General features: G+C 36.3%; 1 protein-coding gene and 1 long non-coding RNA gene across 2 annotated transcripts in view; both read left to right on the forward strand.

The window, feature by feature from the left end:
* Positions 1-25917, forward strand: part of LOC309483537 — an 88865-nt gene that overhangs the window by 13799 nt on the left and 49149 nt on the right. The gene's annotated exons all lie outside the window — the stretch shown is intronic.
* Positions 1623-24726, forward strand: rspo1 (R-spondin 1). The gene is made up of 6 exons (XM_082149414.1): positions 1623-2050; positions 6152-6725; positions 12706-12897; positions 15690-15830; positions 17141-17350; positions 22658-24726. The coding sequence occupies exons 2-6, from the start codon at positions 6629-6631 to the stop codon at positions 22801-22803; spliced, it is 786 nt and encodes a 261-aa protein (XP_082005540.1). The 5' UTR covers positions 1623-2050; positions 6152-6628; the 3' UTR covers positions 22804-24726.

Raw genomic sequence — 25917 nt, forward strand, 5'->3', positions numbered from 1 at the left:
CAGCTACGCAACTACCACTTTGACTCTTCAAAAAGTTCATAAAGAGATCGTAAAACGAATCCATATCATACCATGAATCTAGCGGTTTAGTCCACATTTTCTGAAGAGACCCGATCGCTTTATATGAACAGATTCAATTTTGGCTTTTGTTTACATTTAAAAATGTATCAGCGAACATAAACAGTAGCTCAACCGAATCTGCTTAACGCACAAGAACAATCCTCTTGCGGAAGCTCAAACGTGCTGCGTAACACAGGAGAATGAACCTCATTGGTTTTCGCACGTCAAGCGAACATGCTTGAGCTTCCATTTACCATAATTGATGTGTGAGTTGATGAATGTTTATATGTGAATAAAAGCCTAAATTAAACCTGTTCATCATATAACGCTGAAAAATAATAAAGGGTTTGGAACAACATAAGGGTGAGTAATTAATTATATATTTTTCATTTTTGGGTGAACTATCCCTTTAACATTCAGATGCAAAATGTATCTGTGAAGGAGGATAAATCATAGGCTACAAAGTAAAAGAAAACAGCCTCTTGTGCCAAAGTCCAGTATCCATCTAACATACAGTTTGGAACATTATTAAAATTATTTATCTGTGCACATCTTTTTTTCATTTTTTTATTCATGTGTCCTCGTAATCTTTAATCAAATTAACTTCATCTTCCACGTACTTGCAGTGACATCTCTTCTCTGATGACATGACAACCTTTCACTCACAGCAACAGCAAACCAAAACGAGACAATGATCCAATTAATTCCCAATGGACAAAATCAAGACCCACCCTACACATTTTTTCTATTTGAGAAGCTGTTTTCACTCGGATATCTGTCACAATGGGGAAGAAAAGTCTATCACAACGTTTCGTATCAACTTTAAGAAACAAGTCTTTTCTTAACTTTTTCTAACGAGTTAAACCAAGGGACACATGTGCTACATTTGTACTTGTTTTTCTTGCCTGTTACCTGCTTTGAAGATAGAGGTCACCAATTAATGGACTGCAATCTAGATCCACCCTCAGGATTAGTTTCATCCTGACCATCATTTTTCATGAATGAACACAGCCTGTTCATAAACATGGGTGGTGCGAGGCTGCACCATAGAAGGCACATTTTTGCTGCCGCTTGAGGTAGAAAATGTGTTAATACAGCAAAACACTGGAAAAGATTTAGCTCAGTGTCTGTGGTTTATAGATTCTCATGAAAACATTATCATCAATGGAAAGGTTTAAGTTTAAGTTACAAATAAAAAACATGATTATTCATATTACCCAAGAATGAACTAGTTTTAAATAAAAGTTTGGGAGCATTCCTTGTTGCAATTTTATCTATCTTTTAAATATGAATAATAGCATAATTAACAAACAGTCATAGAATAAAAGTGGTCTTTGTTTTGTAAAGTGTTTTTATTTTTTTTATTTTGTAGTTACAGATAGATAGATGGATGGATGGAGGGAGGGATGTTTGTCAATAAGGTGAACATCTAAATAAACAACATTCCAACCCAATTCCATCACAGGTTTTTTGTCTCTCAATGTGTGTTTTTGAGGGGTGGGGCCAGATGAACCTTCAGCACGCCGAAACTGCTCTAGATGGAGTTGGATGCAAACTTCGTGAGGTAGAGGCTCTCCGCAATGACTTGGATGCTGTCCGGAGTTTAAAAGTGGATTTATGTGGGACTTGTTTCAGAATTACGGCAGAGAACCGCAAAATAAACCAGGCCTCTATGGGCTCCATTAAAAGCGCAGTTCAGTGGAATTAGGAGATTTATCTTTGGGATTTTCTATTTAAAGTTATTTTTGTTTCTTTTCCATTCTCCCATGCCCAGTATTGCTCCGATTACGCACGGGGACACTGATGTAAACTGTCATGACATTTTAATCGATGTAAAAGCAAGTCAAGAAGCGCATGTCCCATAATAATCATAGTTGACAATCTGTTGCACAGCCGCTGGTGTCTGCTAGCAGCGCGAGGAGAAGCCCATATTACAGACACATAAGAGCCTCGCGCTCAGTGGATCAATATGACGCGCGATACATAGTAGGTAGGTTATACGATCGGCTTACTTCATTATTTCTAGTGTATCAAAACATTCATTTACGTCTGAGAGATCGCCACGGAATAAAATCCAGTTTCATAGGCTATACCACGCAGAGCTTGAAATTGACATTTTTATTAACTAACCTAATATTTTTATTTTTTAGATTATCTGTCGACATGTGTAGCCTACTTTGATTATATGATGTATTGACACTCAAGTTTTTAATCATTATCATTTTATTTGATCAGTTAATTATTACGATTTTGTGTGACGAATTTTATAAACTTTTATTTCTTATTCTATTATTAACAATAATAATAACGAATTATAAATATTGAAATGTCTTCGTATTATTATTAAATAACATACAATCAAATATTGAAAAAGTTAAAATGTTATAATTAATAAAAGGATTATTTTTATTATTATATTATTATTACAGGTTTCTAGACCGGAAAACAAATGCCTACAATAAGAATTTTGAGTTACCTAATCAATGCTCTGGTCTTTGATTTATTATTGAGGGCCAAATAAGGTTGAGGATCGAGACACAGTTCATCAGGGATATCCAAGTTTTGACCTGCCAGTTACTAAAATCCAGATCTTATGATTTTTAAACATCCCTTGTTCTGTCTCTTGCCCAGTGTTAGGTAATCTGGCACCAGCATTCTGCAGTAAAACCATTAAGTGTTGTTGAGAGGACCAGTCCAGAGGGAGAGATGAAGGTATAGAGATAAAGACAGGTGCAGTCTGACAGCTGCACGCTTGGTGCCAGTAAACAGATTTAACAGCGTCATTTACTGCCTTAGACAGATATTTCAATGAAGCTGCTGTGGTCCTGACTCATGGGTGCTGGCGTAGATCCACTTCGGATGAAGAGAGAGTGTGATGTTGAGGGCTAAGAGAGGGTCACCCATTAGTGTGCTGAATCACATGGATTGTTGTGCTGACTGAATACATCAGATTTATTGTATACTTTACTCATAGTTATTGCATGATCATTGGTTCGTTTTGTGGTTTTATGTTTGGCTGCCGTATTTACTGAAACAATGTTCCAAAAAGTACTTTATGTGCCAAATACACACTCCGATCAACCATTTTAAACACAGCACTAATTCTTTGTCAGGTCATCACCGTTTCTGGTTTTGAGTCTAGTCCATAGGCTTTTATTGTTAGCCATTGGGGATGGATGTTGAACGTTTAATTTTCTTTCCTCACTTTTGTGGGGTTTCTTGAGCAGAGGATTTCCAAGGGGTCTGGGCCATGGTTCCAGAACAGGCCAGACAGACATCCACTCTGTTTTTACTCTGCTTTATTACAGACTCTGTTTATGGCCTGTTTACTGCTCTGACCTTTTTCATGGTTCTGCCTGAACTTGCTGAATACAACTGCGTGAACACATGTTCTGTGGAACAGACTGGGCTGTTGGCCTTCGTCATACAAGATAGAAAAAGGCAGTTTAAAGAAACAAAGAAAAACAGTTGTTGATATACTGAAATGGACTAGAGCTGAGACCACCGGTGGTCCTTGAGGGATTCTAGGTGGCCCGCTAGTTGATTGGCTGATAGAAAAATATTTTATATATTAAATTGATATAAGATTTATACATCAAAAATGCAGAAAATAACAGTAATATTGTGAAATATTATTACAATTTAAAATAACGTTTTGTTTTATTTGAATATACTTTGAAATATAATTTGTTTCTGTGATGCAAAGCTGAATTTTCAGCATCATTACTCCAGTCTTCAGTGTCACATGATCCTTCAGTCTTCTAATATGCTGTAATGTTAAAATAATGTTTCCTAACTTTTGGCCAGTTCTGTATATATTACACTAACTTTGAATTAAGTGACTAATTTATACTCAATGAATTAGTTGATTCATTACTTTTAAATGATTCATTTTATGGACAGAAAGTGTCCATAAAAGTTCAGTCCAACTTCTCAGATAATTTAGGAGTCTAGATGAGTAATTTCATTGAAATAAAAGCAAAATTGCAGTCTAGCAAAATTATGGATCAGTGACCGACCTCGAATGAAATTCAAAATTGTTTTGCCACCTGAAAAAGTTTGGGATTCAATATATTCTATATACTGTAGAGTTAATTGCTGCACTTTGCAGTTGATACATACATCAGGAGAAATTACACAGACAACTGAATCTTCTTAAATGAGACAGAGTTTTGGTTTGTTATTTAGCTGAATGAGCACAACAGAAGAACAGGATCTGTTGTTTGTGAATGAGAGAGCAAAGACATGAAAAGCTGTCACAGTGTCCTAAGAAAAGCTCAAAGGCATAATTGATCAGATGGTGGGGATGCCCCTCATGCTGCACTCAGAAGCTTATTTGGGAAATGACAGTAGATTTGCTAGGATTCGACTTAAATGTAGATAAACATTATTGGTTGAGAAGAGGAAGGATTTACACACAGTTTTTGATTAGATTTCTCTTTTTGATTTAGATGGACAAAATCTAAACCAAAATCTATGTGCGTCAGACTTGACATATCTCTCCAAATGAATACTGCTGACGAGCGCTACGAACAGCAGGCAAAAGGAGGTTTTGGCTCTGGGTTATAAATACGGAGAAAGTGTCAAAGACATTGCAATATTATTCATTGCCTAAGATAAACAAACTTTGGGAAAAGAAGATGTCCTCAAAATTTTGGTAGAGAGAGAGGAGGTTGTAAGAAGATTTCTTCTTATTCCTTCAGACTTGAGATCATCGTTTAATGCTTGATGTGCAAGATAAATATTGTTTCCTTTTTTCCCCCTTATTTAAATCATGTCCACTAAACACATCTGTATATGTGGTTTATACATTTTTGCTGTTGCTTAGTTTTACCACATCGCTGTAACCAAAGGATCCTGTTAACAACCCTTCAACAAAGAGAAAGAAATGTTTCTTGTTATTTATGATGTATATCATGCTATAACTTCTTATTAATAATGTTTTATATTTGCATGACATATTTGCACAAAGTGGCTTTTCCACCCGCTGCCTTTTCACCGTTGCTTTTGGAAGTCAAATCATGTTTGTCTTGCATGTTAGTTCATAAATTTCAATTTATAGACTCAGCAGCTTTTCATATTTCAGGAGCTCAAATGAAATATAGATATCTGTCGAGTTTTTGTTGGCATTTAAAAGCACTTTTTGGTATGCTAAGAATTAACAAATAACATGATACAAGATCCAGAGGACCTGTGGCCAAATATGGCCCTGCTTTCCTGAAACTTCTAGGCATGATGTCTCTCTTGCGTAAATCCAGAACGCTCATCCATTTCTGCTGGAATGTGATTAAGAATCATTCTATAAACATAACTATCTGTCATAGTGAGAGGCGTAATGTGACCGCTTTCTTAGCTTGAGATAAAAAAAAATCTGCCTATTGTTTTCTGACAGATGGGGTAAACATGTTTTTTTTTCCCCCCTCCATTCCTCACTTTTGGAAGTGCATCGACTATAAGTTATTGTGGTATTTGTTTCACGGTGACCTATTTCTGATCAAATCAGTTTTAGCTCCAGTGGCCGGACTCTACAGCTCTTTTCAGTCTTAATGGGAAATTACAGTTAAAATGAAGCATTTTGTTTGCTTTCCCGGCTCATGAATCTATCTGGCAAAGGAAAAAATAAGCATGGCTGGAATGTGTGGTTAAAACGGACAAAATACCAGTTTCAGCTTATGTTTCACAAACTATTGTGTCCGCATTTGTAGTTCCAGACCAGACATCCATGAATCAATTTAACAAATTTAGAGCGCAGAAATGCTGAACTTCGTTGAGAAAGAGCAGTGATAGAGATGAAAGAGTGCAGTTATGTAAGCCCTCCGTAAAGCTATTTTCTTTCCGTAGCTTTTTCCTCGATTCCAACAAATATTTCATGACAGTTTACAGAAAAATGCAAAAGTAGTTTTTTGAAGTTTTAAAAAACTTGCATCTCTTCCCCGTGGCAAAATATTTGGACTTTCTTTTGACACGCTGACTTAAAGTACGGTTTTATATACATGTCTCATTGTGCTTTTTCTCCCCCCATTCACCCACTCCTCTCCACATCCAACTCCCTCCTTCCCTCGCTCGCCCCCTTTTCTCTGTCTCTCCGCAGCAGATCTTGGCACTGACGGATGCGTTGTCACGCGTAGGAGTCCAGAACCTTTCTCCATCTCTGTTTTTTTTTTTTTCGGCACTCACCCTCCTCCTCCCAGCATCCCTAATAAGACACATGCTCCTGGGCTGTGTTGCTCACTCACGTTAGGATCTCCTGGCAAGCTCCCGCCACAAGCTTCTCTCTCTTTTCTCGGTTTCGCCCCAGGCTTCATGGGTTGAAGGGCAGTTTGCGTTGTCCACAAGATCTAATCTCACCCCGGCTCTCCGCACCCAGACTTCATCATTCTCATCTTCATCGTGTTGAGTGCTATGGTTTGTTCTCCAAACATGTTCGGACTTGCAGAGGCCTCCAGCCAAGGGCTCCGCGACCGGCTGTAGTCGACTCTGTTCCACCTGCCACAGCGCAAAAGGGGCGCCCTCAGCTGTGATCTGTCTGCCTGCAGGCGGGACCCAGCGTGACTGGGCAGCAGGGACTATGCATTTGGGACTGGTGGTGCTGGCAGTGGTCTTCCTCAGTTCCATGGGTCACGGCGATAACCTCAAGGCCTCCAAAGCAAGAAGACAGAGACGGAGTGAGTGTTGATGTCTGTCTTTTTCTCTCATCATTAGGTAGCTCAGGTTAACTTTCTCTTATGACACAGTGCAGCGTTTCACATTTCATTTCTTTGTCAGTCCCTAATATTTGTGGCTCATTAGAGTGTTTCTGACTTCCTTGGAATGTTTTTGTCATTTTTTCGAGCCAGTTTTTGTGGGGTATTACTTGTTTAGGACCTGCTCTGCTGCTTTTAATAGCTACTTTTCTTTTAAAGGCAAATTGTAAATGAGCATGTCATGTTCCAAAGCGTGGTCAAATTTGACCGATTAGAGGTTTTTGCCTGGATTCAAGAGCAGAGCAACTCTAACCTTTTTATGACTTTTTTCATGATTTATTTCTTTTATGGAAAAGTCAGTTTTGAAACCCACACATTGCCGCAGAACTCACTTCTAATATTGCAACATGTTTTGTTTCATATTTTAATGAACACTTTATGTTTACGGAAAGTGACATTTAAGTGGCGTATCTTTTTTTTGTGTGTAGTATAATGCTGTCGAATACTCAATTAGTAAATGATTTGGGGCTTTAGAATAATAAAAAATCAACCAGCACATTGCAGCGGAACTCACTTTGAAATATTACATAATTTTTCTCACGTGTGTGCATGTCTCCTAAGAGCACTGATGTAGGATTAGTGTTTCATATTTTAATGAACATTCATGTTTATAAAAAGTAGTGGCCTATCTTTTTGTGTAGTATATTGCTAACAAATAAGTTCTTTTGAGCTTTGGTATAATGTAAAAAAATCAACCTGACAATCAGATCAGTTTCTTATCATAATGTGACTTTTAAATGAAGGGGTGAGATTATTCAGTGGGACATGTACATTGACGACTGCTCTCAGTGTTGAGGAGTGTACAGCCTCCTCTAGAGGGAGTTGTAGGTAATGCAGAGACATTCACAGTGGCTGTACACAAAGCTGCATAGCATTTGCTAATGGTTAGACTGCTCTTATTTAACTTTGTCAGTAAGAGACAATAGTTTTAAAACATTTGCATTTATTCACCTGCCATTCACTATTAGCAACAAAACAACTATCACTATGACTATCACGTAGAGGTGGGTAGAGTATCCAAAAACTGTACTCAAGTAAAAGTAGCCTACTTATAGAAATATTTACTCAAAGTAAAAAGTAAAAGTAATAATCTTAATAGGTACTTAAGTAAGAGTAAAAAGTATCCAATGAAAAAACTACTCAAGCTAGTTAGTTACTTCGGATCATATAGGCCTATGTGTATATTATATAACATGATATTATTTAGATATTTTTAATTTAAATAACTATTATTATAATAATTAGATAGGCTATCTTTGCAACAAAAACAGAAGAGACAAGCATTATTTCTGCCATAGCCCGAAAATCATTGCCTGTCCTTTGGTTTGTAAAATAGTAACTTATACAACTACATTTGTATTATTAGACAATGTCGAAATAAAGTGAATCTGCAGAGTTTTGCATTCAAAGGCATTTAAAGGCAGGGAACCAAGAGTTTGAACTCTTCTCGAGAAGAAAGAGTTAAAACTCTTCACATGTGCTCGCGATCATGACCGCTGCTGAACCTCTGAACACAAACAACGATCAAATGCAATCGACGGATCTTCTTCCGTCTGTTCTCCAAAATATAATCAAATGTATATTTCTGCAAGCATGTTTAAACTGGTTAACTCTGTCTAAGGCAGGTAAAGGCATTCGTTTTCAAGACGATTTTGCACGCCACTGCGCGCGCAATAGCCTACGCACAAATTACCGCGGGATGGCGGGTGTTCATTTCATACTATGAAAAATGGTAGCTTAATGTATAAATTAAAGGTAGGGCAGCCTATATGTCCAAAAAAAAAAAAGGGTAATGTCATACTTTGTGGTAGTGCTATCGTGGCGTAATAATCTGTTTGGTCGTAAAAAGTATTACCTTAATGAAATGAAATCGAATGTATCGTCCTGAATCATTCACAGACATCGAAGATGTTAAACTAATAAAGATCTTCATCGATGGCAAACAATATGATGCATTTGCAGATTTGCTTTCACTTGACTGTAGCCTAGGTCCACGGCCACTTCATCCAACGATCTTGATGTTCTTAAACCTTCCTGTTAGACACCGAGTGTGAAACCGCTTCAGACAATTCAGTGCGTGAAGGAAACTGAACAAATCATTAAAAATGATCAGATCAGCCAACTTGTTTGATTAAGTCTTTGAATAGAATCGACTCAAAAGAGTGATTCATTTGTGAATTGAGCATCGCTTATGCCCCAGAAAAAGATACAGCGCGCTTGAAAAAAAAAAAAAACGACGCATTTAACAACGTATTAAAATAAAGTAACGAGAGGAACGTCGCCCAACGTAACGAAGTAAAAGTAAAGTTTTTTTCATTAGAAATGTAGGCTACTCGAGTTCAAGTAAAAGTAGGTTACCTACATTTAAATCTAGGCTACTCTTAACACCCACCCCCCCAATACTCAATTAAATGTAACGAAGTAAATGTACTACCCCCCTCTGCGTTGCACTAAGACTATAAGTGCTAATCAAAACAGCACCGATGAGAATGTAGAGCTATCTGTGTAGAAATAAACAGTGTGTAACTTGGTCGAATAAATCAGCGGATGCTTCACTATCTGTTAAGACTTCTTGACCTCACTGTAAGCTAATCTGACCAGTGCTTCTTGATAGTGGAGTTTTTTAGCGTTCTATCAACAAAATGAAAGCAAACACCTCTGACAGCTGTTATTATAAGTGATTGATCAGCAGTCACACTTTAGTGCCTGTTGGTACTTTCCAGCTTTTTTTCCCTCTTGCTCTAAATATATCCAAACCATACTAGCAAAACAACTAATATTTCATTTCGTCTAAGAGTTTATTTTTGTTCGTTATAAACTATTTTAATTTATGATATCGCTCTGTACATTAATCCAGCTATTCTGCCTACTCTGTAATTTTTCTCAGTATTTCTGCCCGGTTTTCCAGTGAAAAATGTCTAAACATTCATTAATAATCATTCATTTTAAAACACTTTTAAAAGTGTATTAGCAATAAGATTTGTTTTCAGGGAATATATATTGACTTAAGTTTTTTTTCTTACTCTATATTAGCATTTTTTTTTTCTTGCTTAAAGCATTAACCTCACTAAATTTAGCTAGACTAATGCTTTAAACAAGAGAAAATATATTTTCCAGTGGAATAAGCAAAATAAATTGAAATCAGGAAATATTCTCTTAAAGAAAGGAAGTCTGACGCAATTAATTTTATTGAAAATATTTCAATATTTTTAAACAGCTTGTTAGCTAAATTTGAAATCAATTTATGTGTATGATATCTTGTTTATTGAATTGTAGTTCCTCAATACACTGATGATGATTAGTGATTTCTGCTTTCCAAGAAATATTCTACTTGTCGGTTTCTGTTTGGCCCCTCTCTGAATTTTAGTTCATTGTGAACCAATGTTCTGCCACATCTTGTAGGGTTAAAGCCTTTTTCACATGAACATGTTCAAAGTGGAAAACTTTAATACAGTACAGCTCATCACCAACAGCTTATATAAACAGTCCACCTAATGATATTTCAGGGATAATGAAAGGGGAAAAATGTTATTCAGCTGGATAAAATCACTCATTTTATGGTTTCAAGGGGGATACATGTGAATGTGAGCAGCACAGTCTGACCATTTTGTGATTAAAGAAATGAAGACGGCTATGTATTCTGGGTAAAGATTGTGCAAAATAATATTTGGATTACTTTCATACAATTTCTTACTGTTTGATATATTTCCATGTATGTTTTAAGACATATTTTAAACGGTTAAAATGAAGGAATCATTCTAGCCCAGAATCTAAAAAAAGATGAAAATGTCACTGTGTCTGGAAACGGAGGTGCATTCGTTTTAAGATACAAACCAGAGATTAACATGATACCAATGCATAAACAATAAATAAAGCAATATCTATGACTTGAACTGGCTACATTCAGTTGTCCGAGAGTCAACTGAAAGGTGCAGAACTCACTTACTTTTATTCACTTACTGTGTTGTTGTTTATTGTCAAGTTCAGCTAAAGTAGTTGTGAATGACCATTGATAAGAATGCAGGCAGAAGTTTTCAATTATTTTTCATAGTAAGTGTGTGACTTCACATGGATTAGTCCATTATGTATGAAAAAAAATGCTTGTTTAGTGATGTTCGGCAATTTCAAGGAAATTTTAGATTCTCTGCTAAATTGCCTTTAGAGTTCGGAAATGAGATATTTCAGGGTATTTTAGGTTGAATGATGATCTCATTGTGAGTTTGGTCATAAAAAGGTCTTATTTATACCTTGCACTTTTTGTAATCTTTCGCTTGAATCCAAAGGAGACCTTCTAGTCATCAAGGCTGTCTTTTTTTAGTGTGTGCAAGGTTTGTGTGTAGTACATGCAACCTAACCAACCTTCCTGCATATTTGTCCGGGCTAACTGCCGCTCAATAGACCCGTGCAAAACAATTTTTCACGTTCATCATTTATAATGCTAGTTTCATATTTGTTGTTCCTGCTGAGAGGCCTTTTCATTTATTTCAGCTGTGGAGAGGAATGCAGCGATCGGATAAAGGACACCCATATGCCTGAAAATGATTCACTTCTAAGCAACTTTTTATGGACTTTTTTGGGTGGTTGGTGGTCCTTGTTCAGCTGAACCCACCAGGGAGTCCTTGCTACTGAATAGCCTGTCCTGAATTACTGAATAGTAAATAATTTTAATATTAATGTTTTTTTTGTGTTTTTTTTTTTTTTTTGGTTGATGGATGAGATTATATGATCTAAGTATTTTTGTCATGTTTTCCAGTAAAAACATATGTAAACATCCTTAAAATAAGATCAATTTATGGGATTTATTCATCCATTAGGTTGCATCACTTACTGTACGTGCAGCATATTTACAGCTAGACGGTTATTTTAACAGCATAGAGATTGATTGCCTTTTGAGTATGTATATTTAAAGCTGATGCTACACACATAGACCCATAAATTAAAGCAGATGACCGCGGTTTTGACTACCGGGAACAGGATGTGCACTCTGACATGCTTTCAGTGTAATCGTTTATTTCTTCTTGGCCTCAAACACAGAAATTTTTGGACGTTAAAAGCAAGGCATGAAAGTCACAAGGGATGAGTGAGCTTTCTTAGATATCTGTAGCTGATTTTATTTCATCATGTGTCAGCACTTTGGGGCACCTGAACAGAACGAGAAAAGATTGAAGTTTCAGGCCCCTTTGTCCCTAGTTGACCCATCATAAATCTGTGCGTGATGTCCCCAAATTTCGTATAATTCAAAAATACTGCAACATCATCCAATGAAAGATTTCCACATGAATGTTGCAAATGAACAGCGTGAAACGAACAAGGGTACTTGGCATAAATGAGCTGTAAACACAGAACACTGTGTGTAATAAGATAAACCAGTGCCATGTTTACAGCCCTGCAGTCTGAAGTGCTGTTTAGAAATCCTCATGCTGATGTGTCGTAATGAATCGCCTGTTCTCACAGTGCTCTCTCAAATGAATTATATTACACCTACCGAGTTTGTATTATCATACACAGTTTTGCTCAAATGACTAGCATAGCTTGTCACATGTTGTATTTTGGATCTATCCGTCTGTCTGTCTGATATCTATCCGTCCATCTGTCCATCTGTCAATCCTTCTATATACAGTATAATATAATACGTTTATTCATCTTGATATTTAGGGGTGATGGTAAACTCATAGTAAAGGACCTTGGTTGTTCATTCAAAGGCTGCATGTTTAAATCCAGGTAGGGGTGGCTGAAGAGTGTATCTGAGATTGTAATCCAGCTGTCTACTCCAGTGCAAGGCACTTAACTACTTGGGAACTAATCATAGTAAGCACTTTGGATTACAAAGGGTGTTCTACACTGTAAGAAAACACTGCCAAATATCACACACACTCCTATTTTTCTGTCTTTCTTTCATCAGTAAGCACTGAAGTACCACCATCATGCTCAAATGGCTGCGAACACTGCTCAGAGTACAACGGCTGTCTTAAATGTCGACCCCGACTCTTCATCCTACTGGAGCGGAATGACATCCGTCAGATTGGCGTTTGCCTCGCTGCCTGTCCTGTTGGATATTATGGCATTCGAAATCGGGATATGAACAAATGCACACGTGAGTCTACAAGCTCTTCTGGAATATTTTATAATGTCAAAACTGTAAATAAGTATACGGGGAGAATGAGGTAAGCTGTGATATCGGCATATCAGAATGATTTCTGAAGGATCATGTGACATGCGGCTGAAGACTGGTCACAGGAATAAATGACATTTTAATATATATGTATATATACAGTAGTCAGCATTTGAAGTGGATCAAAACATTAGTTTCATCAAAGTTATACATGAATTTTGAACAATACCCGTTCTTGTCTTAGGACAACTTTGATGAACTTTTTTGACTTTTTCAAATGTTGACTACTGTATGTATATAATAACAAACATTCATTTCACAATATTATACTGAATTTTTGCAGTCTTGGTGAACATAAGGGACAAAAATATTTCGCTAAATCTGTAATATATATACACTTTAGATGTATTTTCATAAAGTAGCATAAATGAAATTCATTGCTATTGTCCATCTGTCAGTCATAGGCAGATAAAGCTTATATAATATCAAATTACAAAAACTGCAATTTGCTAGGTTGAGGAGTAACACAGCTTGCCCACTCTCCCCTCTTGAAAAATGAAGATGAATTGTGTGATCAACACAGCGTCATAAAATGACCCTTTCTTTCCTGTTTGCACAAGCTTTAACGTCAGTTATAGAGTGTTTAACATTATTAGGAAGAAGATGGCACAAATGATGCAATTACAAAACAATCACATTGTTCACCACATTCATTAGTACTGTAACCCACCAAAGACATTAAGCTTGCGCATCTGACCCGTGAATGCCAAATGTTGAGGCAGCGATCTGTTTTCTCTTACTCTGCGGGTGAAAAACAGGGTTGGGGGATGAAATACAAAGCAAAACATTGATAATACGCTGCTGTTTGTCTGTTTCTCCTAGGAAGTCTGTGTTATTATTGTAGGCTGTAAATGCAGAGGTCATGATAGTTCAACTCTGGCCATATTTTTTTCATTCTTCCTATGCAAACCCTACGCAAAAAGCATAATGAGGACTTACCTTTAAGCAGCCTCTTTGTTTTAACAGTGCGCTCTCTAGGTTTCAGCCGGAGACTCGGCGGCCTGTTCCCATCATGTGCGTGAGCATTTTTACTGTGATAAAGGCAAAGCAGGGGTGATAAACAAGGAAATACCTCTCGTAAATTGATTGGTGGTACCTCTTTACTCCTGTTGTGGGAGGAAATTAATAGCTTTATTTTGGGCCCTTTCTAACTTCAACCTACCAAAGATTTTCCAGTTGTAAATTGAACGTCTTGCTCCCTTTTCAAGCGTGTTTTGATAGCCAATTAGTGTGAACCACAGCTTGGAGTCATTATATTTTGTTATAGGAAGAAAATACTTTTGTTACCAAGATACACTCTTGCATCACTCCGCCTAATACCTCTCAGATGGTTCTGATTTAAACTTTCATTCTAGATAACCTTAAATTTAAATGTTAGCATCAAGGGAAGTGAGAAATTAGCAGAGCACTGTTTTTATTTCACAACCCTCTGGAGCCTTTAATTCATCATTTCTTGACTGTATACTTTACACTTGCTTTGAAATACCACATGCAGCTGTCCGCTAGTTAGCCTAAGTATTTTTATGACCAACACATTGAGACCGAAATGTGTTGTATCCACAGGTGTCGACTCCAAATCACTCAGAACGTCACCAGACCTCTTATTGTCAACATTTCCCCTCGACGTATTTGTTTTTTTCTCACTTGGAGTGTTTTTGTCGTGTTTTGAAAGACGGCTGTGCATGCGAACCCCTCCTTCATGCAGGCCTCTGAGTGGCTTCCCCGCTGCAATTATTCAATCAGCTGTGTGCATTTGATTTGTCTCCAAATCCCCATGATGTCTTGTTAACAACATTTGTCTTGCATTAAGGGTGCATTTGTAAATGCTTGAGTGGAAAAGAATTTGCTCCAAACATTACTAATTTAGTTGTCAGGCATTTTAAGTAGTAATTGAGAGCAGAGGTAATAACAAAAAACACGGCTCAAGTATGTTGTTGGGCCCTCTTCTGCTTTTGGCCGGGACTCAGAGATATCCGAGATATCCGTGTGCTGCTGCTCTGAGAAAGTCCCAGGTATTCGGACGGAAATTTAAGAACCTTAATTTTGCACATTTTCGCATATGTCACGGTAGTTTAACGATTAAATCTGATTTGCTAAATTATTAGCAGTCCTTCTTGATTCAAAATTCAAAAAGTCTGTGTCAGTCAGAAGACTGTTGGGGGAAAAAAGGGGATTTATAATCAGATTTAAAGCAGAAAATAATCGGTTTTAGGATTTTACATTTTGTATTACTTTAAAACATGGGGAACTTCCCTAAAATGAGGAGCGTTTAATAGTTGGACTTCTGCTACCATTGAAGTACTTTGAAATCATTCTCAACATGAGTTTTAGAGCAGTTTTTACAGCATCAAAGGAAAAGATTGAGAATGATATTTAAGAACTGGATCCCCTATTTATCATAATGAGATAATGAGGATAATAGTAATGGGATTATGAGGGGGGAAATAGATTCTGTTTCATGGTTTTCACTCTGCCAAAATCCACAGTTTCCCTCCAATTTGAGGCAGTTTGTATGTTTGATCAAAGACGGCAGGCTTGTAATGAGACAGAGGTGTGATGAAGCCATTTAAGAGTCTTGACATTCTTGAATGGACTACTTTTTGGATAAGAAACTGTAAGAGCCACAACAACCAGATGGTGGACCATTTGTTCATAGTTTACAATTGATCTTGATAAAATGATGATTTAACTTTTTATGTCTTTCTTCATTTTAGAATGTAAAATAGAAAACTGTGAGGCATGTTTTAGCCGCAACTTTTGCACAAAATGTAAGGAGGGCCTGTACTCACACAGAGGGAAGTGTTTCTCTAGCTGTCCTGAAGGATTCGCCGTCAATGGCACAATGGAGTGTGTAGGTGAGTGAGCAGCATTGTTTCTTATATTTTGCTTACGTGTCTTTCATACGATTATTTCTATGATAAATGAGTGCCTGATATGTAACATATATTTCTGTTCGATTTTATACATTTTACCAGAAAAAATATGTCTACAAGTGCTAATGAACAGCATTTTTACACCTGCTATGCTTGATGAACTTTGTCAAACATGAAAAACTAATTGTGAGTGTTAAATGAAAATACAACTTATTTCAAACGTAAAAACAATCACTGTGTCATTTACAGTTACAGTTCACACGGCCAAGTTTTGTGGTTAATGCAGTTTTTAAGAAACATTTAGTATTTAAAATGTTATTGTGTAAAGATACACACAATGATATTTAATTAATATAATATTTCAGAATAACAGTAATGTACAAAAATCTTTTTCAAAAAGTTTTTAATTTGATATGCAGCCTGCGTATTTAAGCTATTTTTTGTTTTGTGCATGTCATCAGTTTTTATGGGCACATGGTACTGTACTTCTGTCTTTGCAAATCAGTTATGCTGCTGGAATGATGAAACTGGAAAGTTCTTGGATAGCTGATGTTTTTTGTATTTCTTCAAATTCTCTTTTTCTGTGGTTTCTCAATCGCTGTTGAGAGGAACGTTGGCAAAAGGCCTGTTGGATGATAAGGGTTTATTGATTTCTTTTGAAAATGTTTCTGTCAGAAGCAAGCAAACACAGCACTGATAGCATTACTCTCAATGGTGGTGCTGGCTCCTCCAGGCTGCTTGGCCTTTAAATGCAGAGACTCGACTTCCAGTGTGACATTGCGCCAAAGCTTAAGATGCTTCACCTGCGTCAATGAGTCAGTCCACCACTTTGTAATGTGGATTGTAATGTGGATTGTTTTTGGCATGGATGAGTTTCCTTTGACCTTCCTGCCCCCATACACATTAGACCAAAAAATTGGATGCTCAGAAAAGACCTTGTGCCTGAAAACAGCTCAATCCAATTGAAAGTCTGGAGCTTGACAGCTTGTCATTACGTTGAATAAAAATGGAGCCTACCTCATACAATCATAACACATGCTCTGCTTTTTAGAAAAAAGTCATTGGAAATAGTGAGTGATGCTGGGTTTTAGCAGTCTGAGTCCACTGTGGATTCTTTGGGTTTTCCTAATCTAGTTTCTTCAACTTTTGTCTAGAGTAACCCCATCCAGAGGAACAAAATGTTCAAACCCCAAACAATTTCTGTCTTTTCCCTATTGTCTGAAAATATTAAATGTGTAATTGGTACATACTAGATTCATTCTAAAAAAGTTTTTTTTTGTTCTCTGTTGCAGTCCAGTGTGATCTAAGCGAGTGGAGTCCATGGGGCGCTTGCATGAAGAAGAACAAAACATGTGGCTTTAAAAAGGGTAACCAGACCCGTACCAGGGAGCCCGTACAGATTCCAAGTCCTGCCACTTCCACAGGGGCCGCGCCGCCCTCGGGCTGCGTCCCAGAGACACAGACCCAGAGTTGTACCGTGCAGAAAAAGATCCCTTGCAAAGGTAAATCAGAGAAAGATTAACAGAAAAATGTTGGAAAGAGGGTGGATAGGAAATACTTGCGCCAAAAGGAATGCGTGAAATCTGCTATCCAACTTCAATACGCATGTTTGCAAATTACAGATTTGTTGATTTATCGATCATTTATCTTTTTTGGCCACTCAGAAAAACATGTAAACGGTCTCCTGAAACTAATTTGATTTCATTTATTTACGGGTTTTGACATAATACGGTGTAAATAAATCCTTGAGTGTTCCCAGTAAATAAACAGAAGCCCAGCTGGTTTGTAATCTTTTCGTTGCTGGCTGCGGATCTGAAGGCGGCCTTTTGTTAGTTGCTTTAACTTACTGGAAAGTGGGGTTAAAATGCTTCTCTGGCTCTCGAGCGGAAAAGGAACGTTAGTGGACCTGTAGTGGACCTGTTGGATGTAAACTTTTTAAAGAAAAAGTCTGAACATGTTGTTTCTTCCTGCAGTTGCACTCGCCTGGATGGCTTGTGTAGTTTTGTCATCACAGGAATAAATTATAGAATATTGAAAATAGAAAATAGTTATTTTAAATTGTAATAATATTTCACAATATTACTGTTTTTACTGCATTTTCATCAAATAAATTTAGCCTTGGTGAGCATGAGACTTTTTTCAAAAACAATGAAAAATGATTACCAACTACAGCAAAATTGCATTGAAAAAAACATTACCGTTCTGCATTTTTTTTGCGTTATTATTTTAAGATGATTAAAAAAAGTTGAACTTTTCATTATTCATGTTAAGCTGAATTAACTTTGTTTTATTTTCAGTATACTTTCTGCAAAATAATGTGTTTTTTTAAAGGAATGGTTTGCCCAAAATAAAGAACCGTTGTTCTGCTTTAAACCCGAATTACATTTTCATCTGTGAAAAAAAAGGATGGGAAGATGGTTATTGCAACCGTCAAGCTTAAAAAGCACATACAAGTACAATAAAAGTAGGCTAGTCAATACAATTTGTACAATCAGGTAATCATTTACTTTGTGTGAAGACTGCAGTTTAAGTTGCTACTCAAAATCTTCTGCTCCCTTAATTCGAATCTAGCATGCATTCAAGAACATATGATCAAATTTTTAATGAATGCTAAAATTTGCAATAGACTCGATCTTGCAACATGTCATCGACAATACAAAAAAATCAAGCTAGGCTAATGTTGATGTGATTGTGACTGCTTTCACTCGTAGGCTGTTTTTGTTTTCTCTTTTGTCTACCAATAGATATCTCTCAAAAACTGAGGTCTCTTAAATTGAATCACATGTTGTTAACATTAAGGTGCAAGCATACCTAGATACCATATTCAAGTGATTCTTATCAGTTTAGGAAAATGCATGACTCATGACTCAGTCTAAATGCGAAGCTAATTGTAATGCCACCCATTGAGTGGTTCCTAAAATAAACACCAGAATACACCTTCTAGAGCTCTTAGTTTTCATCAAATTGTTGAGAAACGGTGTGTTCCTGGAAATTACATCTTATTCATGCGAACAGCCTCACAAGATCAAGTGCTCGCTGTTCTTCTGTCGGGAGAAGTGGGCTCCATGCTTTGCTGGACTAGGTGTGACAGCGCCATTTGAGAAATGAGAGGCAAATTTACTCTGCATGACGCCCGTATTGTGGAAAGAATTTTCACCAGGGGTCCATAAGAATAATTAACAGTGAAATATTATAAACTGCCCCATAAAAGTGCTATATCCCCTGCCAAATTTCTAAACTTAGAGAGTCCACTTGTCGTAAAAGCTTTCGCAGAGAGAGAGAGAGAGAGAGAGAGAGAGAGAGCTATGGTGAACTAATAGATCTGGACACATGTAAAGTCATTTGTTTGTAGTTCAATCTCATAATATCATGCTTGTCCTAACTATGTTAAGATATGATCAGTAAGAGAAGTATTCTGCCGGCTGGAGTCAAAACATGTTTTCGCCACAAAAGCAAACCGGCACCACCCAGACGAAAAGAATTAATGCAACTCAGGTGTCAAAGAAAGCATAGGTTATGGGGTTGCATGACCCAAACGCCCTCTTTTTTTCTAAGTGCGTAAATGTTCACCTCGTGCTAAATTAGCAAGGCTGTGAATACATCTGCAGGAATTGGCTGACAAGGCTGCTGTAAAAATCACAGGGGGCAGTGCTTGTATAACACCGGTGATTTACTGGTCTGCAGATCTCACGCTTTGTGTTGATTATGCCAAGCTCCCCCCTTTCTCTTCCCCTTCCTGTAGCTTAATAAATGTCTTTGCACGAAAACCGAATACACTAAATGCGTGATTGCCTTTGTCAGGCGATGGTGTTTAGGTTGGATTGAGCAGCGCTGTAATTATTGCTGTCATAAATGAATGGATCCTCCCCAAGCGCTCTTACCGCTTTATCAAAGCTAACAAGTCTCCTCCATGTGGATCCAAAGGCTCCATTTCCTTCCATGTTTTGTTTTTTTTCGTTTCACCTCGGTTTTTAAATCGTGATTAACTGACACTTGAGTTGAGCTTTTTTTCACATTTTGTGAACTTAATGCCTTTGAATTCCTCACATGAACAAGATTGCTCTTCTCAAAGCAGTGAATACTAAACGATTTAATTCAATTACACTTCTTTTGTTTTGTTTTTGTAAATCTTCCGGAATCTTGTCACCTGATAAAACTATAAAATGATTAATTGTTTTTATACAATACATACAACCAAGGCCTAAAATGAACACTCACCAAGTGCCAAATGCGAGAAAAAATTGGCGTTGGCGAGTATATGAAACGGCGTCAATCGCAAGTTGGCCGTTCATTTTAAGAATTCTAACAATGTTGCAATATTGTGAGAATGTGAATAAACGTGAACGACGCTCAGGACAGATGACAGGCCAGTTATGTCTTAACTGAACGTAAACAGTTGAGAAAGAAAATATATTCAGTATATTGGATCCGTGCATTAGCTCTTAAAGTGACAGCAGCCTAATATTATTGCTGCTGTCTGTTTTTAATTTGATTCAAACAACAAAAGACAAATAAAAATCACTCACTGCTCTTGACTAAAGAACTTTTGTAACTTTAATAAGGATTAATCTATGTTTATGGCTGGTAAAAAATATTTATGGCCAGAATATTTTCTTAAGTCACCGGCCATTGGCAGGCTTGGCCAAAAAGTTTTTTTAGGCCCTGTGTACAATATATTTATCTTCAGTCCTGGGAGGTTTCACCACTTGTCTTTTCACCACTTGTGAATCTTTCAGTAGGTTACATTGTTAAGCCAGTAGGTGGCAGCAAGTGACTTTATGAGTGATGAGTGAGTCATTGAATCATTCATTTAAATGAATTGTTCAAACCACACTGATTAAAGGAATAATTCACTTCTTTCTTCTGCTGAACACAAAAAATGATATTTTAAAAGAATGTCGGTAACCAAACAGTTGATGGACCTCATTGACTTCCATTGTATTTTCTTTTCCTACAATTGAAGTCAATAGGGCCCATCAACTCTCTGGTTACCGACATTCTTCTAAAAAATCGTATTTTGTGTTCAGCAGAAGAAAGAAATTCTTTTTTTTTTTATTTATCATTTTTAAGTGAACTATTCCTTCAATTTAGGAACCAAACAAGTGACTGGCTGCGTCCGAAATCGCATAGGTACTTCTTTCAGATAATTAATTACTTTGACTGCTAAAAAGTACATTGTATGTAGTACGAATGTGTGTTGAAGGTGGTACCGTGGTACTTTTCGCATATTGTTTTATGAATGCTGTGAATTCAGACAATTCTCTGTTCACATTCCTTTTTTTCACCTACTATATATTAGGGAGTGACACATGCAATTCCAGATTCATTGAATCATTCATTCAATTGATTTGTTCAAAACACACTACTAATTTGTTCAGGAACAAAACAAGTGAGTGTCTTAATTGAGTCATTCAATCCAACGATTTGCTTAAAAACATTCATTCAGAAATGAAACACCACTACTGTGTGTTTCTCCGAGACGTGCAAATTAAAGTTGCTCTCCTGTGGCTTCATTTGGAGCTATCTTCGCTAGTAGAGCAAAACAAATGAAGTACATTGCCATATTGTGTCATATACAAATAGAGCTGTTCTGAATAGTACTTGTGATTACCTGCAGCCGAATACCATATGATATTAAGAAAATGTTTAGTTGTTGATGCTCCAATTATATAACATTATATCTCTGACATAGCTGAAATAACTGCTGTTTGTCCTTTATAGACATTTGTAGTCCTTTATAGACATTTGGCAGGTTTGTTAAATAAACTGAGGGAATTCTAATTATTGCTTTCTAAGTTCATTAAACTCTTAAATGTTTGCCAAAGAAAGTTGTTTTTTGTGTGTTTACGATGATGCCATTTCAAGTCAAGAATCTGTAAAAGTGAAACTGCTTTTTATATAACTCTTATTAACAACCAAAGGTTTAATTAAACAAATGTTTGTTTGCGCCCTTTCCATTCTATTTTTAATCATGCATTTTATATAGGAGCAAATGCAACAGTTTGTGGAAGAACATCAGGGCATTGAGATGAGCAGAGAGCCAATTTCAGGAGCCGCAGAGTGGCTGTGTGTGTGGCTCATGTTATCAAGTGCAGAGTGAATGCTCTCCAGCACCAAATGAGTGTTGACTTTGGTTTCCAGGGAACACTGAGACTCACAACACTAACTTCATAACAAATATCAGTCAGTCCGGAGGCCCTGACTCCCCTCTTATAGTAGTGCAAGTGAGGCTGATGGGAAACAAACCAGCCTGTTTTTCAGTACGGTTTTAGGACAGTACTATACACATTTGGATATACGCTTCCATATGCACAGCTTTAGAAATGTTTTTTTTATGAATCAATTGTGTATATATATATATTGTATACATTTTACTAGATATTTTATATACTTTTTATTTCCCTAAAGCCAACCACACTTCTCAACAATATATAAAAAACATAAATGTAAATTGGCAATAATATTAATTACAATTTTGTGTGTTTGAATTTCATTTTTAATTAGCTTAAAATGCAAAATTACATATTTATTATCTTAATTGTATGTCTTGGATATTTTTTTCTTTTTTTAATTATAAATTGAAAAAGATTTAGTGAGGTTTATTCTGAAAGCATAAAAACGAACAAAAAAACTAAACCGAGCCCAGGTGAGAAAAAGTAACGCAAAAGTAATGCAATGCATTACTTTCCATAAAAAGTAACTAATTAACACAATTAGTTACTTTTTTAGGAAGTAACACAATATTGTTTTGTGACATTACTTTTAAAAGTAACTTTCCCCAACACTGATCGAAACTTTCTTTTATCTAGGGGAAAATAAGAAGAACCCACAGAACCGTGGAGAGAAAAATGGCAAGAACCGTGGACGAGACTCCAAGGAAAGTGGCAAAAAGAAAAAAAAGACCCCGAACCGGTCCACCACTGTCCCCACCATTACAACGAGCATGGTGACCTAACCTTATCATAGTGTCAGGTGAGCCTGAGAAAAGAGAAGGCCTGGCCCACCTTTGTTGGCTGAAGACAAACAGTATTTGATTGTGACATCAAAATTATGCAAAAAAAAAAAAAAAAAAAAAAAAAAAAGGAATAACGCTGCTACACGTAAAACATGCTCAATGAGAACTGGAGGATTGCTGTATTAAATAATGAACTGTGTAAACTGAGTAAAGCTTGAGGGAACCAAGGAGCTGGGTTGGTTAGTCTCATGCTATTTGGAAGCACCCAGAAAGACTGTGCGTGTGCAGGGTCGTCTTTTTGTAAGCCATCCCACAGGAAACAACATTGTTTGTGGTTGGCAAAATGTTCCATATGTTTCTCTTTAGACCTATCAGAAAGGTTTCTGAACTATAGAAGACACTGCAAATGAGGCCCGCCGTCCAAAAAGAACATCTAAAATACATTAGAATCTCTTGTGATTCACCTAATCCAGCTGTAATCACATTATTTTTATCCAGAGTTGGATCTCCTTATGTTCGTGACAGGTAGCAAATAGTCTTGAGTCTGTCTGCGAGTCTGTCTCAGAGTGAAAAGTATTTTTTTTAAGTGCTTTGTTTGTTTTTTTTATGTTTTTTTTTCTTTCTGTTGTTTATAACAAAAGAAGGCACTGGAACTGATATTGTGGTTTACAGAGAGAATGTGGAGAAAGAAGAACTTTAATGATGATGAAACTATCCAAACATGAAGAAACGCACTTATAACTTACAACCGGTAGAGCGGTTTTACTTGTTTTAGTGGTCTATGTAAAATAAAAGTCTTTAGTTTAGGGGAAAATAAATACAATATTTTCTGCACAGAAGAAGGCAGCAATAATATGTGACCCTGGATCACAAAACCAGTCACAAGTAGCACGGGTATATTTGTGACAATAGCCAAAAATACATTGTATGGGTCAAAATGATAGATTTTTCTTTTTTGCCAAAAATCATTAGGATATTAAGTAAAGATCATGTTCCATGAAGATATTTTGTAAATTTCCTACCGTAAATATATAAAACATTTATTTTTGTGAGTGAATGCAGCACAATCGCAAACATAAATGGACAATATTCTCAATGTTTCGATTGTTTTGCACCCTCAGATTCCAGATTTTCAAATAGAAGTATCTCGGCCAAATATTGTTTTATCCTCACAAACCATACATCAATGGAAAGCTTATTTATTCAGCTTTCAGGTGATGTATAAATCTCAATGTCATAAAATTGACCCATGTGACCCATGTTTTGTGGTCCAGGGTCACATATGAGGAATGTACAGTGTTTAAGTATGTGTATGAAAGATGAAAGATTGTGTGCGTGTGTCAGATTGTGTTTTTGAATCTGTGTTCTTGTGTGCACCTTTATGTTGTAAAGCGAGGAGAAGAGAGAGGTCAACAGTACATTTCTTGTGACCAAACCAGTTTGGAACTAAACCAGCACAATGCTTAAGCAGCATTGATTATATGCTTTATAGGTTTTTCATTGCTCAGTTATCATATTTGCAACAGGTTAAATATATCACATCATTCATAATGCTTTGCAACATTTAGTATCAGTATCAGAGGAAGGAATGCTGTACATCATACAGTTATTTAAATGTAGCATCCAGTCTCACTTAGTCTGTTTGCTTTCCACAGCATCTTGACCTGGGCTGCATTTTCCCAAAAACATTGTAAGCATAAGTAGATTGTTGAGACCTGTGGTGCTAATGGTTTCTACCATATACTATAGGCTTATTATGCTTTTGGGAAATGCAGTGGGTATTTACAATATACACCCCTAATGAGAATTATAACACTGAAAATGTCAGCTTCTGTTTATCTTGATGCAATATACATATTGTTATTATATATCTATTTCTGTAAAAATCTACAAGGCAAATAAACACTTAAATAAATGTTTGGATGCAGTTATTTGTATGAAGAAATGTATTAAATCTTTTTTTGTCTTATGTGTATTTATGTATTTGTGCAGGGGGGTTGGAGCTAGTTGTCACATGGGGAAATTATAAGGGCGATTTCTCTTAACAATGCAATTGTCACAAATGTTTTCTCTATCAGTGATTTTGGTAACACTTTATTTTACAGTGTCCTTGTTACATATGTTACATATGTTACATATTTACCATAGTAATAACAGTAAATTATGCATAATTACATGCAACTAACCCTCAACCAAATCCTAATCCTATCCTATCCCTATAGTTCATGTAGTTGATTAATATTACTCAGTACTTAAATATATAATTACACTGTAACAATGACACCTTAAAATAAAGTGTAACCATGATTTTGTATGTGGGTTTCAAAACCCTCTTAAATTACAGCTTTTTTTGTGTGTGTGTGTGAATATCCTCCTCCACATTATAATATCAATATTATTTAACTGAAAGGTTAGTTTGTGTGGTTACACTATTTTACAGTGTCCTTGTTACATATTACATGTACTTGCTATAATAATAACAACTGTAAATTATGCATAATTACAAGCAACTAACCATAATCTAAATACTAATCTTAATCCTAACCCTATAGTAAGTACATGTTGTTAATTATTATTACTCAGTACTTAAATGTATAATTACACTGTAACAAGGACACCTTAAAATAAAGTGTAACTGTTTCTAAGACAATATTTTTTTTTAATTAATGTCAAGTTGGGAGCAAGTTGCCATGTGTCTTATATATGTTATGAACTTACACAAAGTATCATTTTACCACAAGTATCAATTAATCAGCCTAAACAAAGTTTTGAGATTTTTGTACATGACCTTTTTCGCTGTTTTATGAATCATTTTTCATTTCATAATTGTTTTAATGGTTACATTTAGCTGAAAGCCTCTATTAGGCTGTGTGTCAACACATAATGTAAAAGGTGGGTTCAATCAACTGGATGTTTTTCTTGTTTCCTAGCTCGTAATATTGAAAACATATAGATAGATTTTAGTGGCCATGCATTTAAGGTGTTAATACAAAGATGAACCTAGAAATATTCACTGAAGTAAAAAGTATGAATAGCACCCATCTCACAGAAATGCAATTTTTAGAGACTTTTAAATATTTTATTTTATTATCATTACTTTTTAAATATTATAGG

Source organism: Leuciscus leuciscus (genome assembly GCF_965113295.1).
Source record: "Leuciscus leuciscus genome assembly, chromosome: 20".
NCBI lineage: Eukaryota > Metazoa > Chordata > Actinopteri > Cypriniformes > Leuciscidae > Leuciscus > Leuciscus leuciscus.